The sequence below is a fragment of the Arvicola amphibius genome, chromosome 9 (genome assembly GCF_903992535.2).
Source record: "Arvicola amphibius chromosome 9, mArvAmp1.2, whole genome shotgun sequence".
In the NCBI taxonomy this organism is placed as follows: domain Eukaryota; kingdom Metazoa; phylum Chordata; class Mammalia; order Rodentia; family Cricetidae; genus Arvicola; species Arvicola amphibius.
In genome coordinates, this window is record NC_052055.2 from 104,738,676 (window position 1) to 104,757,491 (window position 18,816).

Genomic DNA, 18,816 nt, shown 5'->3' on the forward strand with positions numbered 1-18,816 from the left:
TAGTATGGGTTCATTTTTGTTCTTCCTTGACTTGGCAGGGACTCCTATAACCCAGGCTAGCTTTCTATAGCCAGGGAACTCCTGTCTCTGCTTCCTTCATGTTGGCGGTGTGGCCCTTGCCTTTAATCCCACCACTTGGGAAGCAGAAGCAGTTGGAACTAGATGGAGGCCATCCTGGTATACTATAAATTCAGACAAAGGCCGCTGCCTGAGAAGTCAATTCGATTCAATATGGAATATTGATGTTTTGACAAAAGGACATGTAACCAATTGAGTTCCAGGCCAGAGTTTCATAGAGAAACTGTCAAAAATAAAACTTATAAATTAAATAAGGGGCTAGAGATGGTTCTGTGACTAAAGAGTACTGGCTATTCTTCCAGGGAACCCAGGTTCAATTTCCAACATCCACATGGCAATTCAATTCTGGGGGACCCGACACCTTCAGACATATGCAGGAAACGTCAATGCACATAAAGTAAAAATAAACTATTTTTTCTTTTAAATTGAATTTAAGGAGCTAGAGATGGCTCAGCGTTTGGGAGCACCTGCTCCACTTGCAGGACCTGGGTTCCATTATTGGCACCCACACTCATAAGCAGAAAATAAGTGTTTTGTAAATGGTCTTAATTTCTGGCAATTGGTTAAAAAAAAACTTTGCAAATTATCTAAGAGATTCATACACAAAGGCAGAGAAATTTTTGCTGTGTTTCTCCTATATGCACGGTATCTAATGCTGTTTTATCTTATTTGCAGGCTAGGCACCATCCCATGGGTAGGCTCAGCTGTAGCCTTGCCCTGCCCCACCCTCCTATTTCCTCCTTTCCTCCCGTCTTGATCCCCCCATTGCTCTTTAGCAGAAAATTTGATCACAAAATAGGTTCACATATAAAATGATATAAAAAACAAGCTGTAAAGTGTAAATAGATAAATGCAGACACCAAAAGCCTCTTAATACAGGGGCACAAGAAAATGGCTGTGTCATGGCTATCTCAACGGAAACCAAGAGAATTGTTTCACAAGGGTACAAACCAGCTTATTTACAGCACTCTGACATGGAAAAAAATTCTTCTGCAGACAGGAAGAACTGGTGAGCTCTGACTGCCCCTGAGGACCAGTTACTGTGTGTGAATGTGAGCAGGCATGGAGGCCAGAGGTCAGTTCAACCTAACCTGCTCCTCAGCAGCCATTGACCTTGTTTTTTGAAAAGGTCTCAGTGAACTAGGAGTTCACTCATTTGGCTAGCCTGGCCAAATGCTGACCAAAATCGACTAGGGGAGGAAAGGGTTTGTTTGGGCTTGCAATGCTCCCCAATTACTACCCATCCTTAAAAGTCAGTGCATCAAGATGAGAACTAAAACAGAGATCCTGGAGGAGGAACACTGCTTACTGGTCTAGTTGTTGTCTCTTTCCTGGTTTTCCAATACAGGGTCTTTCTGCGTAGCCCTGGCTATTCTAGAATTGCCTCTGCCTCAGGAGTGTTGAGATTAAAAGGTGTGCCCACCATATCTGGACAGATCTTGAGGCAAGGGGAATGCTATTAGTTGCCAGCCAACCTGTGTAGCCTAGTGATACATTGTCTCCTAAAACAAAGCCAAGGGGGCTTGACCTATCCCAGCACTTGGGGACCTGAGGTAGGAAGATCAGCAATTAAAGAAAGGCCAGTTTTAACTACATAGTAACTTCTAGGCCACTCTTGTCTCAAAATAACTTCTTTAAATTTACTAGAGCCCAGAGAGGCTATGGCCCACGCTTTTAATTCCAGCACTTGGGAGGTGGAGGCAGGTGGGTCTGAGTCTTAGTTAGTTAGTTAGTTAGTTAGTTAGTTCCAGGACTGCCAAGGCAACACATGGAAATACTGTTGCAAAAGGAAAAAAAAATCATGGTTAGAAAGGAAAAAAAAATCATGGTGTAAATGCCGAGAGCAGGACCTCCATTCTCTACCTCTACTAAGTTGTCAGACCTGAAGGCAAGCACTTTATCCACTGATCTGTCCCTTTCTGGTCCCCAGAACTTTCTAATGTTGCAATATTCTATCAAGGTAGTGGTCCCAGCTTCAGTTCCCCACTAAAAGCAACTCCCCTGGGATCTGGTGCTGCAGAGTGCAGACAGTGCCAGAAATACACTGGCTGTAGGTACTAGTTAATTTCGAGACAATCTAGAAATCAAATAGAAGGGACTTGGGTACATCATTAGAAGAATCCACATCTAGCATGCTAACAGCCACGATACAATTCAATCCCTCGGATTAAATAATACTAACAAGCTACTGGCCCATCTGATATAATAAAAGTCCAGGGGTTCAGACAGTACAATTCTGTCTCAAAAATAAATAAAAATTCTCAGCTAGGCGTGGCGGTGCAACTAAATTCAGGTAGATCTCAGTTCAAGGCCAGCCTAGTCTATAAATGAAGTTCCAGGACAAGTGAGGGCTGTTATACAGAGATACCATGTCTCACCTACTAAGTGAAAATACTAAAGCAATTAAAAGTTCACAATACCTTTTTTGGGGGGGGTAGGGTCACAGTATAGTCCAGGTTGGCCTCAAATTTACTGTACCCTTCATTGCATGTGGACCCATGGCTGCCACATACACGGAGTTGGCAGTTGGTTCTTTCCTTCCACTAAGCAGGTCCCAGGTTGGAAACTTGGGTAATCAGACTAGGGGCTGAGGGGAGAGGGGCATGGCATGTACATTGCCCCACTGAGCCATTCATGCAGGTGTGCTCCGGACCTGAAGCACGGGTGTCAGGCTGTCCTGAGCCACCTAATGCAAGGCTGGAGACTATGGTAATCTTAGCCTAGCTACATGCAACCTTGGCTATACCAATTAATCAAGATAAAAAGGCTAAGCTTGCTGGAAGCCCTCAGTTCAATTCCCAGTATGGCTCCTCCACAAGACATCCTTCACAAGTTCTTGGAGAGATGTTCATGGAGATGAACATTTTGGGGGGAGGGGGCGGGGTCTCCAAACCCTGAAGATACGCCCACCCACATGGCTGCTCCCTCACCTGTACCAAAGAAGTGGCATCCGGCTTCTTTTTGAGCACCTCACATTTCCTCTTCTTGCAGATCTGGTGGCTGTTCTTTCTGTTCATGCAGTAGGTACATTCACCGCAGTTGGTCTTCTGCTGGCAGGGCTCACAGATCCCGCACGGCTTGCGTTTCTTCCTCTCCACAGTTGGCGGTGTAGGTGTAGGGTTCTGTGAAGAGGTACTGGCCTGTGACACTGGCATAGACATCCCAGTGGCTTTGACATCAACTGAGCTGGCCATGTTGACCTGAGAAATCCCCCCTTCCACTTTGCTGGAGGTAGCCTGAGAGCCCTGGGTAAGATCCAGGGGAACATGCTGGAGTCCACTCTCAGGGTCAATGGTAAACCCTTGCGTGTTCGCTGGAGAAGGGTTTGCACAAAACTGCTTCTCATCTTGTACACTGGTTGCAGCTATTGCTGGAGGTATTGAACTTATCTCAGAGTTTGCTGGAGGTTGGGGAGCACGTCCTGAGTCCAAAGTTAAAGGGATAGCACCTTGGACCTCAAGCCCACAGGAGGCATAGCTGTGGGGCTCAGGCCCGGGAGGAATACTGCAGGTAGCAAATGGGACTATAGGGTTCGGAAGGAAAACAGGCAGTTCTGGAGAAGCAGCCATATTCATATTCATAGTTCCTTGTTGGGTTAGCAAAGTTATAGCACCAAGATCCTCTGGTAGACCTGAAACCTTGCCCAGGGCCTCACCAGGAACTAAGTTGGCACCAGGAAATACCCACTGAGGTGGGAGAGCACTGAAAGCCTGTCCTAGGACAGAAATGGCATCCAGAAATTGATATGGGTAGCATCCACCTTGATCTGGGTTAGTTTTGAGGGTTCCTTCTTGGGGTTTAGCACCAAGTGTATTTTGATCTGGGTGGCATCCATCTTGATCTGGGTTAGTTTTGAGGGTTCCTTCTTGGGGTTTAGCACCAAAAACCTCTTGATCTGGGTAGCATCCACCTTGATCTGGGTTAGTTTTGAGGGTTCCTTCTTGGGGTTTAGCACCAAGCGTATCTTGATCTGGGTAGCATCCACCTTGATCTGGGTTAGTTCCCTCTTGGGGTTTAGCACCAAAAACATCTTGATCTGGGTTAGTTTTAAGGATTCCCTCTTGGGGTTTAGCACCAAATATATATTGATCTGGGTAGCATCCACCTTGATCTGGGTTAGTTTTGAAGGTTCCTTCTTGGGGTTTAGCATCAAAAACATTTTGATCTGGGTAACAGCCACCTTGATCTGGGTTAGTTTTAAGGATTCCCACTTGGGGTTTAGCACCAAATATATATTGATCTGGGTAGCATCCACCTTGATCTGGGTTAGTTTTGAAGGTTCCTTCTTGGGGTTTAGCACCAAAAACATTTTGATCTGGGTAGCATCCACCTTGATCTGGGTTAGTTTTAAGGATTCCCGCTTGGGGTTTAGCACCAAATATATATTGATCTGGGTAGCATCCACCTTGGTCTGGGTTAGTTTTGAGGGTTTCTTCTTGGAGGTTAGCACCAAGTGTATCTGGCTGTGAGCCTGCCAAAAGGAATCTTATCAGAGCTGTGGGATATGTAGTCCCATCAAGAGACATGCAGTTTTTAAGGTCCAATTCAGGTAGAATCTTAAAACTGGAGGTGGGAAAGCAATTAGATTCATTTCCCACAGGATTCAGGGGAGAATCTGATAGCTTAAGAGAGTTTACTTGTGACCCCAAGTCTTCAAACTGATTGCTAGTGTTTTTCTGAGAGGTGACTTCGGGCGTTGATCTTTGGGACAAAGGTGCATACTCCTGAGGGGATGTGCTGGCATCATCTGATGTGAGTAGTCCTTCACAGTGTGTCCCTTCCAGTGGCCCAGAAGGAATATCTATTGCAGGACAGCTTTGGGAACCTTCTATTGTTTGAGGCCAAGACTGGGTTATCTCTTGGATCTCACCTTCAACTAAACACAAGCTCTCTTCACCAATTAGGTTCTCTGGATCTGGGGACGAGGTGGGGTTGTGGCTGGGGATGCAATCATTTTCCGTGAGCTCTGCCACCACGTCATCCTGGGTATCGCCATCCTGGGTATCGCCACCCTGGGTATCGCCATCCTGGGTATCGTCACCCTGGGTATCGCCATCCTGGGTATCGTGATGACACTGCTGCTTCAAAACACTCTTAGCAGGTGACACTTTCTTAGGTCTGGGTGTAACAACCGGGCTCTGGGAGAGTCGCCTGCTCAGAGAGCTTCTTCGTAGAGCCATTGAAAACCCACTGGCAGCTAAGGACTCTGGACTCTCAACTTGGGTCCTATCCTGATTCATTCTGGCTGCCCCAGCTCTGGTCAGAAGGCTTCTGGGTGGTGTGTGGCTTTTCTCTTCTGGTTCTTTCTTACCATCTCTTGGCGTTAACTGGTTCAGCTTTCCGGGGTTCAGCTTCCCTGACTCCCCATGTTTGACACCCTGTTTTAATGTCGCTTTCTTCTTCTGTAGACCTGTCCTGACTGCTTTGGAAGGCTTTGCATGACGGGACCGAGACATGGCTGCAGAGTGGGAAGCGATGCAAGGACGCAGGGCCCAGAATCATCGATCCTTTGCGGAAGCCTTCCTCCTGAGGAGAAACTGGGCTGTTGCCGCGTCCAGTCACGTGAGGTTTTTGGTCTAAAAAAAAAAAAAAAAAAAAAAAAAAAATCAAAAACTTTGTTATTACTCCTTTGTACTCAACTAGAAAGATATTTGCTAAAATTAAGCAATAATAGAATGTGTACTGTCAAAGAATAAACAGATAGTAGATTTAACTGGGCAGAAGGGCTCAAATTTCTATTCCCAGCATTTGGGAGACCTGGTTGTAGGATATCCTGGGTACAGAGTCAAAAAGCTGTGTCAGTGGCTCCCGCCAGCAATACCGGAAATTGAGGCACAGCAGGATGATCAGAAGCTTAAGACTATTTATTCACAGCTACAGGGAAAGAGTTCAGTCTGGATGACTTGAGATCCTGTCAAACAAAGCTAGGGTAGCTGGCTCAGGACCTGGGCTCAATTTCCAGGGCCCACATTAAGCTCACAACTGTCTGTTACTTCAGTACTAGGGCATCTCATGCCATCTTCTGGCATCTGGGTACTAGGCTTGCACCTAGGTGCAGTCACTTGATGCACATACATAGGAGTTTTATTTATGAGACAAAGTTTCTTCGTATGACCTCATCTGTCCCTATACCAGGCTGGCCACTAACTCAGATCTGCCTGCATCTCCCTCCCTCATGCTAGGAATTAAAGGTGTGCACCACCATCGCCCAGCTCAGGCGCCTATTCCTTACAAAAATAATTCACTGAAATATTATGTGCGTGAGTATTTGCCTGCGTGTGCTACCAGAGGGGGCCAAGTGATCTTTCCAGTGTGCTTATCCTTCAGGTAACCTGTGCACCTACACACATAGGGGGCGCTACAACTCCAGAGTTATAACACCTCCATAATCTGTGGACACTCATACTCATATGTGAGCGCATCCTCAGACACAACGTGAGCCATTATGAAATGAAATCCATTCCAGTCTCAAATTTAGCAGGGTCAAAGTATGGTTCTTAATCTCCCATCAAGACAGCAGGACTAAAAAACATAGGAGGATATAATGTAGGTGCTGGAAAGAAAATTCAAACTCATCTTTATGTGGGCCAGCAGTCTAAGTACTCTAGAGGGCGTCCCAGTTCTGCTTTTGGAAAATTGAACAATGCTATTTTTAATTGAAGTGCTTAAGAAACTCAGAACGTAGTTAAATTACTGTTCAAGCTATATCACAAAAAAAAAAAAATCCGGAGTTGGAGAGATGGCTCAGAAGTTAAGAGCACTGGCTGCTCTCCCACAGGAACTGGGCTCAGTCCCCCAGCACCCACAAGGCAGTTCAAAACTGTAACTCCAGTTCCAGGGGATCTGGCACCTTCATACCAATACACATAAAATAAAGTTAAATATTAATAAATTAAAAAAAATAACCCAGAAAAAAAGAAAACAGAAACACCAAAGTGAGGTGTGAAGGAAGATTCAAAGATGAGGTCAATGACCCCTAAAGTCCCAACTAGAGAGGAAGAAACCAGTGACAGGAGGCAAGCTTCAGAGACAACCGGGAGAAAACACGAGCCCCTTGAACTTCATCACCATGAAGTCACTAGTGCAATGTAACCTTGTCATGATAAACTAGGGGAGGCTTCTTTGCAAAATCTGAGGAAGGCAAAAAAAAAAAAAAAAAAAAAAAAAAAAGAGCAATGGAGCCATAGAACTATAATATTACAAGATATGTCCTAAAAGTTAACTTCATTTTATAAACATGCCAGGTATTGTGGCATATGGTCTTTATAACCCCAGTGCTTGTAGGCAAAGTGAGGCTCCTGCCTGGTCTACAGAGTGAAATCAAAAATCAATCAAGTGACAGTCAAGGGAACACCAACAAACCAGTATCTTTTTCTTTTTAACTTGGACAATAAAAACTCATCTGGGAGAGGATGGCACATGCCTTTAATCCCAGCACTGGGGGAGGGAGGAGGCGGAAGGATTTCTGTGAGTTCGAGGCCAGCCTGGTCTGCAAGAGCTAGTTCCAGGACAGGCTCCAAAGCAACACAGAGAGAAACCCTGTCTCAGAAAAAAAAAAAAAATGCACAGACAAGCAGATTGTTGAGTTCCAAAGAAACTTGGGCTACAAGGCAAGTTCCAGGCCAGCCAGTATTGTCTATCTCCAAAAAAAAAAAAAAACACCAAAAGTGGGTGTCTATAATCCCACTGCCAATCAGAGACAGGAGGATTAACCTCAAAGTCAACCTATAACATTAGATGTAGAAGACCAGACTCACAGGCATTGAAACCCTGTCTGCAAGCACTGGGGAGTAGTGGAATTAATTGTTCAGTCACTTTTAGGAGTGTACAAAACAAAAAACATGCCCCTTTGAGTGGTATGTCACTAATCCCAGTACTTGAGGAGGTTCAAGTTCAAGGATGTCTTCAGGGCTGGGCCGTGGTAGTGCAGGCTTTCATCCCAGCAGAGGCAGGAGGATCTTTGTGAATTCATGGCCAGTCTGGTCTGCAAGAGCTAGTTCCAGGACAGCCTCAGCTGTTAGAAAAATACCAACACCGCCTCAAAATACAAAACAAAACAAAAAATTGCCTCAATGATATGGATTTTCCAAATTTTTCCAAGAGCTCTTAAAATTTTGTTTTGCAGTTATTAAAATAATCAGGGCAGCAAGGATGGCTCAGCAGGGTAAAGTCTCTAGGAAAGGCTGCTCTGTCCTCCACAAGCACTTGTGCACACAGCACAAACAGTACACTCAGTGCACACATACACATGTGCACGCACGCACACAATATATTTTTGTTTTGGTTTGTTTTTCCAGACAGAGTTTCCCTTTAGCTTTGGAACCTGTCCTGGAATTACCTCTTGTAGACCAGGCTGGCCTCGAACTGGGTTTAAAGGCGTGAGCCACCACCGTCTAGCCAATAATTTTTTAAAATAAAGGTATTTACCAGGGGATGGCACTGCATGCCTTAACAATTTTTTTTAAATAAAAGTATTTTGGGGGCAGTGGTGGTGCACACCTTTAATCCCGGCACTTGGGAGGCAGACACAGGTGGTTCTCTATGACCAGCCTGGTCTACAGAGCTAGTTCCAGGACCGTCAAGACTGTTACACAGAGGAACCCCTTCTGGATAAAAAAAAACTCCTCTCGCTCTCCATCCCTCCTCTTTCAGATTCCCTGGAAGTCCCCTGGGCAGGCAGTGGCTGCAGCACGGATGTAACCATTGAGCCCAGATGTCAATTTGAAATTAATTACACTGCAGTCCTTCCTGCTACCAGCAGTGGTCCAAAGCATCATTTGCATGCCTAGGGCTACTTGCAAACTGATTTCTGTCCCAGAACTTAAAGGTGTCTTTGCTTGACAAAAATAGAACGAAATACTTAAAACTTTTGAAAAAAGTTGCCACCGGGTTCAGTTTTTCCCACAACTAAGTTCTACGTAGAATGGAAGGAGGGGCCAGTGGTTGCTGACTGTTCCCAGACAGTTCACTGCCACAGGAAATGTGAAAGCATGGGGCACTCGGACAGGATGCTCAGGAGAAAGCAGCAGAAAGCCAGCAGATGCAGCCTCTTTTCCATATGTAAAACACCCTGACACCCCACAGAGGCAAATAGAGCCAAAAGGGAAGGGGGGGAAATGGAGGTAGAAAGACCCATCCAAAAGCAAGAATGATGGTGAGTAAAAACCAAGGATCAGTATTTTATGGTAAAAGATGAAGGAATAGAAAACAAAGTATCCAGGTGGTCATTGCACTGGCCTTTAGTCCCAGCACTCCGGCGGCAGAAGCAGGAGGGTCTCTGTGAGTTCGAGGCCAGCCTCATCTGCAGAGTGAGTTCCAGGACAGTCAGGGCTACACAGAGAAACCCTGTCTTGAATTACCAAAGAAAGAGAAGAAATCCAAACGCCTGAGCGATGCCAAGAATTCACGGGAATAATGTGAGAAGTTCAGAGAAGAGAACCTGAGGTAGGGTAGAAGGAGACAAGGAGATTCAAATGACCTACAGGTTTAAAAAAAAAAAAGAGAGACAAGCGAGAAGAAATGGAGACAGGAAGGATGTGTCCAGAAGGTGGGGGAGGGCAAACAAACTAGATAAGGAAGATTGCAGAAGGAAGGGAGACAAAGGGGAAAGAGGTTGTCTCCAAACCTCTGACCCACCCCTTCTGGGGAAGCAGGCCTGAGAACAATAATTAACTCATTAAAACTTGAAGTCTAGCCTACTAGTCTGCAAAGACTGTATCCTATTCCTACAAATGCTTTAAAATTGAAATTATAATTAAGACAGAAAATAAGTCCCTAATTAAAAACTTTTAATTGGGGGGAAAATCTGCAGTCGTGGTCTGCACCGCAGGAGGACCGCAGGAGTGAAGCAGCTGTATCACTGGGAGGTTGAGGTGGGGGCAGCAGCAGGCTGAAATCCTATTTAAACGCCAAAACAGACACTAGGTGGATGGGTCTGCGGTCCCCCGAGAGTCGAGGCTAAAGTAACAGGTTCGAGGCCACCTTCTGCAGTAAGGTTCATCAAGCCAGCCGGGAGTAGAATGAAACTCTCGAATTCTCTAAATCCGACACCATAACCTGGGAAATCACACAATCTGCATCGTCTGAGTTTGTTTTAACTAAATAATATTGGCTGTTCTCCTAACATTAAACTTTATGAGGCCGCTTAATTAGCTACAATTCTTGATCTCTTGTATCGGGTTAAGCATCCTTTCCAAACTGTTTTGGCCCTAAAAAAAAAAAAAAAAAAAAAAAAAAAAAAAAAAAAAACTAAAGCCATTGGAGGTGGGGCTGCTCTCCAGCGCCCCCATGCATCCGGTGAGCGCTCAGCAGCAAACATTTCCTTACTAACCTGTCATCAAGAAATTGAAGAAATGTAACTCACTTAAAGCCTCCAGGGGGCTAAGGCGAGAGGCTTAAGTGACAATGCGCCCAGGTTAGTTGGTTCACTTGGATAGAATGGTTAGGAGCCCTAGAGTGTGTGTGTGTGTGTGTGGGGGGGTGTTTCCACTGCTGGGAACCCTTATTCCAGCATTATCTGTCTTCTGCATTATGTCTTCTCCGAGACACATTTAACTTTTACTGGGTCAGAAATGGCCTCCCAGTTCATAAGAATGGGTGCCTAGAGCTGAGACGGTTCTTTCCTGACTTGGTCCAGAATATTACTGTGGGGAAACCCTGGAGGTGAGGGAGAAAGAAAAGCTTCGTTGCCTTACCGTTTGTTTGAACCTGGGTCCACTATATAGCCCAGGCTTGCCTAGAACTCTTAGACCAGGCTGACCTGAAACTCCGGGGGATCCGCTTGCCTTCCTCCTATCAAGTGCTGAGATCAAAGGCCTGAGCACCACTCAGGGGACTCGGAGATTTTCTTCCCTACCCCGCGGAGCAGGCGGTGGTCCTACAGCCCAGGGGGCAGGACCCGAAGCTCACGTGCAGCACGGACCTGTCTTTGGCACTCACTCCCTGCGGTGACCCTCGGTTCCCTCTCCAGGATCCCAGACCCTGCGGAACTCCCGGCAACACGCCCTCCCTCCCCAGTACTAGCTTCTCACCCTCCCGTCTCCCCGCCAACCTTCTCCGAACCTTGTGGTCCCTTGCACTCCCACAGTGGCGCCCCTGCACAGTCCCCAATCCCTAGCTTTTCCCACCGCCGCCCTCCGCGGAAGGGGAGCGATCTCGAACGCGGGACACTTGCACGCGACAGCTCGTACTAGTACCTACTTGGGAACACTCTCGCCTCCCCGCGGGCTTAGACACCCGGACTTTGTCAAAGTGCCTGGCTCTGAGAGCACCAGTTCGGGGACCTCCCGGAGGTCACAGTTACGCTTCCTCTACACGATTTCTGGCTGATTCCGAGACTGGGGGGGAATCCCCATGAGAACCCGCTAGAACCGCGACTAAGCTTCTGGGGAGCGCTGTAAGGTCCCCCGCCGGGAGCATTGTTAGCTACCCGCCACAAAACACCCGGAGCGGCCCGGGGTGGGAGGTCGCGGCGAGGAGCTGGCCCACGAGTCGTCACCCGGCATCAATGGATGCGGAGTCCCAGCCTGGTAGAGATCCGCCCCCCAAACTCCAGTCCCGCCTGAGTTTTAGCGCCCTCTCCCCGCACCCACGCTCTGCGGCCGCCCCAGCTCACCCTAGGCGGCCTCTGGATCCTAGGACAGCGCGGGTCTCCCCTGCTCCCAGCCTGCACTAGCCCTTGAGCAAACTTTCCTGTTGGTCTCCGTCCGCACAACTTCAGAGTCTAGGGCTCCGGCGTGTGCCGGGGATTGCGGGCCTAGAATGGACACTTACCATCTGGCTCGGTCAGGGCCCAAACACCCGGGGTGGGCAGCTGCTCCCCCAGTGTCCGCGGTGGAGAGGCAGGTAGAGGTGCATGACTAAGAAGCAGAGAGGGTGTCCAGAGGCGAGTGCAGACCCGAGTTGAAACTCCAATTGAAGCGTGCACAAAGTGGTGCTAGGAGCGGAATGCACGGCTATTCCCGGCCAGGTCAGCCCCCAAGAGTAGCGGTGTCTCCCCAGGACAGACCTCAAGGAGTGTAGCTGGGGCTCAGCTTTGGCTGGACCCTGCACCGCTGAGCGAGAAGCAAAACGCGAGCTGGATTTTCCTAAACCGGAGCTGGACTCCTCTCGACCCTTCCTCCTGTCACTCCCTCCCCTTTCCCCAAATCCCGGCCACACTCCCTCCCCCTTTTCTTAAGTCAAAGGAGAGTGTTGGAATCTCCTGGTCCACACCTATTTCCTGATGGGACACTCTGGAGTAAAAAAAAAAAAAAAAAAAGGGGGGGGGGGTCTCTAAAATGAATGTTTTCAGAAGCCAGAAGGGTCATCCAGGTGAGGTAGCATCCTGGAGCCTTAACCGGGCCCAAAGGGTGTCAAACAAACCTTAACTCCAAAGAGAAAACGATGAGAAACCTTGACTTGATGTCAGCCACATCATTCTTACTAGTAATTTGGCCATGAACTTTAATCGTGATCAAAATCACTTTGTGGGATGGGAAATATGAAGGTGCTGTCAGGGAAATTTCGGCCATGAGGAACTAAGGCTTTGCCACCAAACTGAGTTAACTACACACATCCCAGTGTGACACAGGAGCCACTTCTTCCAAGCGAATCCAAGTTCACTGGTTCCAGTCAGGTAGAAGGGAGAAAGTCTCCATGGCCCATGTCCTCCATCCCACACCTGCATCAAGTTGGCATGAGCACTTTATGTTCCTAGACTGTTTTTTTTTTTCCTGAGTATTCCCAAGCAGTCAACATCACACCCTACCCAAATCAAATCATTAAAGTTATTTGGGGCGGGGGGGGGGGTGGATTAGTTCTTTTTGTTTTGTTTTCTTTGTTTTTTATTTTTTGGTTTTTCAACACAGGGTTTATGTACCTTTGGAGCCTGTCCTAGAACTAGCTCTTGTAGACCAGGCTGGCCTCAGAGATCCACCTGCCTCTGTCTCTGAGTGCTGGGATTAAAGCCACCAGCCACCACTCACCAGCTCTTTTGTTTGCTTTCTCCCTGGCTACTATCTCTGTAGACCAGGCTAGCCTCAAGTGCTGGAGTTAAAAGCATGCACCACCACTGCCCAGCTTTATTTTGTTTTTTTTTTTGTTGTTGTTGTTGTTGTTTGTTTTTAAAGACTGAGTTTCTCTATGAACAGTCCTGGCTCTTCTGGAACTCTAGAGACCAAAATGGCCTCAAACTCTGCCTCCCAGACTGCTTAGATTAGTTGTTTCCTTCCTTCCTTCCTTTCTTTCTTTCTTTCTTTCTTTCTTTCTCTTTCTTTTTTTTAGATGAATCTGTTATTTTGGCTAACCTTGAACTTTACCTTGATCTGACTCTCCTTGTTCCACCTGTGCAGGCCAGGTGGTCCTGTTGGCATAGGCCTTTAATCCCTGCACTTGGGAAACAGAGGTAGGTACACCTCTGTGAGACCAGCCTAGTCTACAGTTCCAGGACAGCCAAGACTTGGGCGGGGGGGGGGGGGGGGGGGGGGGGGGGGGGGGGGATCTGACACCATACCTGGCTTAAAATTGACATAAGGGTAAACACATTTTTAATCCCAGGCAGATCTTCAAGCCAGCTTTGAGGTATGGTAAGACCTCAAAGGCTGGCCTTTGAGTTGGCCAGGTGAAGGGTGTTTTTGGCCAAGCCTGAAAGTATTTAGCACCTACCTGGTTTAGAGAACAGATGCCCACACAAACTTCCCTAAGTAGCAAATACAAAGTTGTGACTAGCCAGGCGGTGGTGACGCACGCCTTTAATCCCAGGACTCGAGAGGCAGAGTCAGGCAGATCTCTGTGAGTTCAAGGCCAGCCTGGTCTACAAGAGCTAGTTCCAGGACAGACTCTAAAACTACAGAGAAACCCTGTCTCAACAAACCAAAAAATAAAGTAAAATAAATAGAGAGAGAGAAAAAAAAAAAACCTAAGTGACATTTCCTATGTTCTCCCCATAATTTGAGAAAGGATTTCATTATGCAAACACGGCTGACCTGAAACCAATTATATAGATTGGCCCGAAGAGACCACCACCTTTCCACACCTGAAATTCAAGTGCCGGGATTAAAGTACTAGAGTTAAAGGCATGAACAAATGTCTGGCATTTATACTGTTAATATTACTGTTAATTATAAGGCTAAGTGACACCATGTCTAGCAATCTACATAGTTGTAGTAGAAATTAAACTCAAGGTTTAAAAAAAAAACTCGGAATTTAATCGTAATTGTAATTGGAAGGCATGCATGTTATTTGATCTATCCCTGCTCTCTCCCCAAAATTGTTGTAGATATTGTATGCCACCCCTGGCTTTGAGGAAGTAGGAGGCAATCTGCCAAATGCATAGCATCCCTAGCACAAATTTTTGCATTTTGTTTTGGGGGTTGTTTTGTTGGGACAAGGTCTCACTGTGTAGTACAGAGACCAAGCTGGCCTTGCTCTCCCTGATCCAGCTACCCCACTTGCTACACTGTATTACTTTTAAGTAATTCCTATCTTATTTGCATTGTTCAGTTTGCCTATGGGGTTTTTTTTTTTCCTCTTTTCCAGTTTCCAGCATGGTTGGTATGTTAGGCAAGTTTTCTTGAACTAAGCCACTTCCCCAGTCGTAAATCATGCTTTCTAAAAATTTTTGCATTTGAAAAAAAATTTTCTACACTGGGGGACTGGAGGGATGGCTCAGCGACTAAGAGTACTGGTTACAGCCTGGTGCTGCATGCCATCCCAGCACTTGGGAAGTAGAGGCAAGGGAATCTGTGTAGACCAGGCTGACCTTGAACTCACAAAGATCCACCTACCTCTGCCTCCAGATAGCTGGGATTAAAGGCGTGCACAACTACCACCCAGCTCACACCTCTTTTTTTTTTTTTTTTTTTTTTTTGGTTTTTCGAGACAGGGTTTCTCTGTAGCTTGGAGCCTGTCCTGGAACTAGCTCTTGTAGACCAGGCTGGTCTCGAACTCACAGAGATCCACCTGCCTCTGCCTCCCGAGTGCTGGGATTAAAGGCGTTCGCCACCGCTGCCCGGCAACAGCTCACATCTCTTATGCCACAATTTGTGCCAGTGAGGTGGCTCACTGGGCAATGGCCCTTTGCATCCTTGTTTTAGTTTGGTTTTTGTTGTTTGAGAATGCCTTTCTCTGTGCAGCCCTGGCTGTCCTGAACTCACTCAGTACTGGCCCTTGAACTCTCTCACTCTGGCCTTCCAACTCAGACCAATTCAGAGGCTGTCTCAGCCTCCTGAATGCTGGAATAAAAAAAGTACATTCTACCAAGGCACTGCTCCTGCCTTTGAACTTACTGTGTGTTTGGAGGTCAAGGAAAATGTGATTAAGGGACTGAGTCATCGGGCTTCATAGGAGCCACCTTGATAGATACAGACCACACACACCTGAAACACAATTTTTCATAGACATATCCCAGTTTGTTTCCCTTCTGAAAGGCAAAAAATAAGGGTTCTTGCCCATCACCCATTAGTAATATGCTAGGAAGTCCACAAGCTTTACTTACAGTAGGGAGGATGAAGACACTCAGCAGGAGAAACGCATGCAGAGTGGCATTGGAAGTGTGAGGCCTCAGGAAACTGCCATGCTCCCCCTGGGGCTGCGGCCCCTCTAGCATCTCCCCAGCTGCCAAACCTCAAATGGTGCTGCTCAGAAATTTTTAAAGGGTCCCAAGCCACCCCTTCCAGGAAGTTGATAGAAAGGTTCAAATCCAGTAATCTGTCTGCTCCTTTGCAAACTATTCCTTCCCTTGGGCTATGGATGCCCCACCCTGAAGTTCTTCTTTAACTTAAACTCCCGAGTGATTAAGGCCATTGTTCAAATAACTAAAGACCCTCCCTTTACTCAGGAAATTCCTGTCGTTTGGGGGGACCCCTGTGATAAGATCTGGAACAAAGACCCTTATATTTGACACTAAATCACGCAGGTACAATCCTAGAAGCATTTTCTCATTCAGGTTCCAAACTCGTGAGAGGTGAGAAGAGTGAGCTGGGACTCAGTCCCAGTGCTTGTCAGGCACCTCTCAAGTTCTAGCCTTGACTGGGTAGCGAGTTTGAGGCCTGCTGGGATTACCTCAGACCTTAGCTGTATTTTACAGAAAACAGCTATGGGTGGTATCTGACTGATGTGGGGATAGTGAGAAGGCTCAGCATATTCATAGCATCGTACCTCAGTTTCCCTGCAGGTGACCATAGGATGAGGGAAGAGCAAAATCTGGAACACTTCATGGATCCTAGCACAGCATCATGCTGATTTTCTTTAGATTGTTCCAAAGTCAGCAAGATACCTAGACGTACATATGCCATGTCGATGTGGTGGGTACTTGCTTTTAATCCAGGCATTTGAGAGACAGAAGCAGGAATATCTCTATATTTATAACACAGAAAATTTTGAACCAGTCAAGGCTACAAAATGAGAGAGGAGAGAGAGAGAGAGAGAGAGAGAGAGAGAGAGAGAGAGAGAGAGAGAGAGAGAGAGAGAAACACAAAGGAATATAGGGCTGTAATGTAAACATGTAGTTCAGTGCTTGCCTGGCATTCACCATAAGGCAGGGAGATGGAGTAGCTCACACCTTTAACCAAAGCAGGTAGAAGGCCAACAGAGAATTGCAGTCAATTTAAAGTCAGCCTAGTGTAGAAAGCAAGCCCTTTTCTCAAACCTAAATCAATATGATTCAGTGGGTAAAGTGGCTTGCTGCCAAGCCTGATAATCTGAGTTCAATTCCTAGAACCCAGCACTGACTGAGAGAGAGAACCTACTTTTTCTCTGAGTCCCACCCTACCCCCACACATCATCATTATGATTTTTTTTTTAAGTAAATAAGTAGAAGAACAGGTCTTGGAGGTGCATGCCTGTACTTTGAATATTTCAGAAGATGGAAGCAGGAGGAGTAAAGATTCAGAATCGTTCCTAGCTGGAGAGAGAGTTTAAGGCTAGTCTGGGAGATGTGCCTTGATGTTTCAACCCAACGAGAATACTGACATGTGCCCAGCAGTGGTGGTGTGCACCTTTAATCACAACACTCGGGAGGCTTTGGCAGGCGGGTCTCTGTGAGTTAAAGGTCAGCCTGGCCTATAAGACCTAGTTCCTTTATGCACTCCAAAGCTACAAAGAGCTTGGTGGTGGGCACGCCTTTAATCTCATCACTTGGGAGGCAGAGGCTGGCGGATCTCTGTGAGTTCAAGGCCAGCCTGGTCCACAAGAGCTAGTTCTAGGACTGGCACCAAAGGTCCAGAGAAACTGTCTCGAAAAAAAACAAACAAACAAAAAAAATAATACTAAGACACAAGGGGACATTTACTGAATAGGAACACACATGAGCTCTCAGTGTAAAAGCAGAAGAGATGGCCCAGCAGTTTAGAGCACTTCTTGCCTTTCTGAAGGACCTACTGTTTCCAGCACCTTCCTGGTGGCTCACAACGATCCTTAACTCCCGAAAAGACAATAAAACTGGTTTCTTGCTAGTTTCCCCCTCTCTTCCTCAATGCTGGTAAATTCTTGCCTGAAGTTTCTCCCTTTGCACAGGAAAGCTCTCTGCCAAATGAGTTCCTTCCCAGGCTGCCTGCAATAAGTGAGTGCTTATTAACTTGTGCCCTCGAGTCAGTTTAGGACACTCTGAGCAATTCTTTTCTCTGGTTTCCCTGAGACAAGGTCTCACTGCATAGTTCTGGCTGGTTTGGAACTCTTCTGCATAGACAAAGACAGCCACAAACTGAGAGATCCCCCTGCTTCTGCCTCCTGAGTGCTCCGCGGGATTAAAGACATACACTATGTTCAGCCCACTTAAGCAGTTCTTGACCCAGTAATGAATAATAACTCTTGCTGGATAGTGGGGCGCATGCCTTTAATTCTAGCACCTGGGAGGCAGAGGCAGGCCGATCTCTGTGAGTTCGAGACCAGCCTGGTCTACAGAGCAAGTTCCAAGACAGGCTCCATTGCTACTAAGAAACCCTGTCTTGAAAAACCAAATAACTCTTTTTCTCTTTCTGGTCTCCTTAATACCCTCTCTCATTAGTCTTTTCTCTCCTATTCATCCTTCCCAGTTTTGTTTGATTGTTCATCTGTATGTTTGTCTGCATGAACTAGGGGTTGAACCTAATGCCTTGTGCAGGCTAGGCAAGAACTTCACCACTGAGCTAGCTCCGGACTTCTAATAATCTTTCGTGACTTCCAAGTCTATCTGCCTTTGCTTGTTCCTGCTGTCCATGTAAACTTCAGCTTTGGGGTCTGAGGATATGTCTCAGCAGGTAAAGGTTCTTGCTGCCTAGCCTGACTACTTGAATCTCATCTCCAGACTCCACATGGCAGAAGAGAACCAACTCCATAGAGTTGTCCTTTGAGCTCTGCACATGCACCTTGTTATACATAGCCAGGCATGGTGGTAGACTCTTCCTCAGGCCTAATACCAGCACCCCAGAGACAGAGGCAAACGGATTTCTGAGTTCAAGGCCAGCTTAGTATACAGAGCAAGTTCTAGGACAATCAGGGTTGCCTCAAAAATTAATTAACAATCTTCAATTGTATTGCTCTAAAATCTTTCTTTCTTTCTTTCTTTCTTTCTTTCTTTCTTTCTTTCTTTTTTTGGTTTGGTTTTTGTTTTGTTGTTTTATTTTTTCAAGACAGGGTTTCTCTTTTGTAGATTGTAGCTTTGTAGCTTGTCCTGGAACTAGCTCTGTAGATGAGGCTGGTTTTGAACTCATAGAGATTCACCTGTTCCTGCCTCCCAAATACTGAGATTAAAGGCCTGTGCCCCCACTGGCCTGACCCAAG

The 18,816-nt window shown here is 46.5% G+C and overlaps 1 protein-coding gene across 1 annotated transcript in view; it reads right to left on the reverse strand.

Moving 5' to 3' along the window:
* The window catches only part of Tet1 (tet methylcytosine dioxygenase 1), a 42,381-nt gene extending 36,847 nt beyond the window's left edge, over positions 1–5,534 (reverse strand). The window contains exons 1-3 of the mRNA XM_038343994.1: positions 5,120–5,534; positions 4,529–5,044; positions 3,009–3,898 (exon numbers count right to left, since the gene is read on the reverse strand). Coding sequence (XP_038199922.1) covers positions 3,009–3,898; positions 4,529–5,044; positions 5,120–5,534 — 1,821 coding nt within the window. The remainder of the gene's footprint in view (positions 1–3,008; positions 3,899–4,528; positions 5,045–5,119) is intronic.
* Between the last annotated feature and the right edge of the window lie 13,282 nt (positions 5,535–18,816).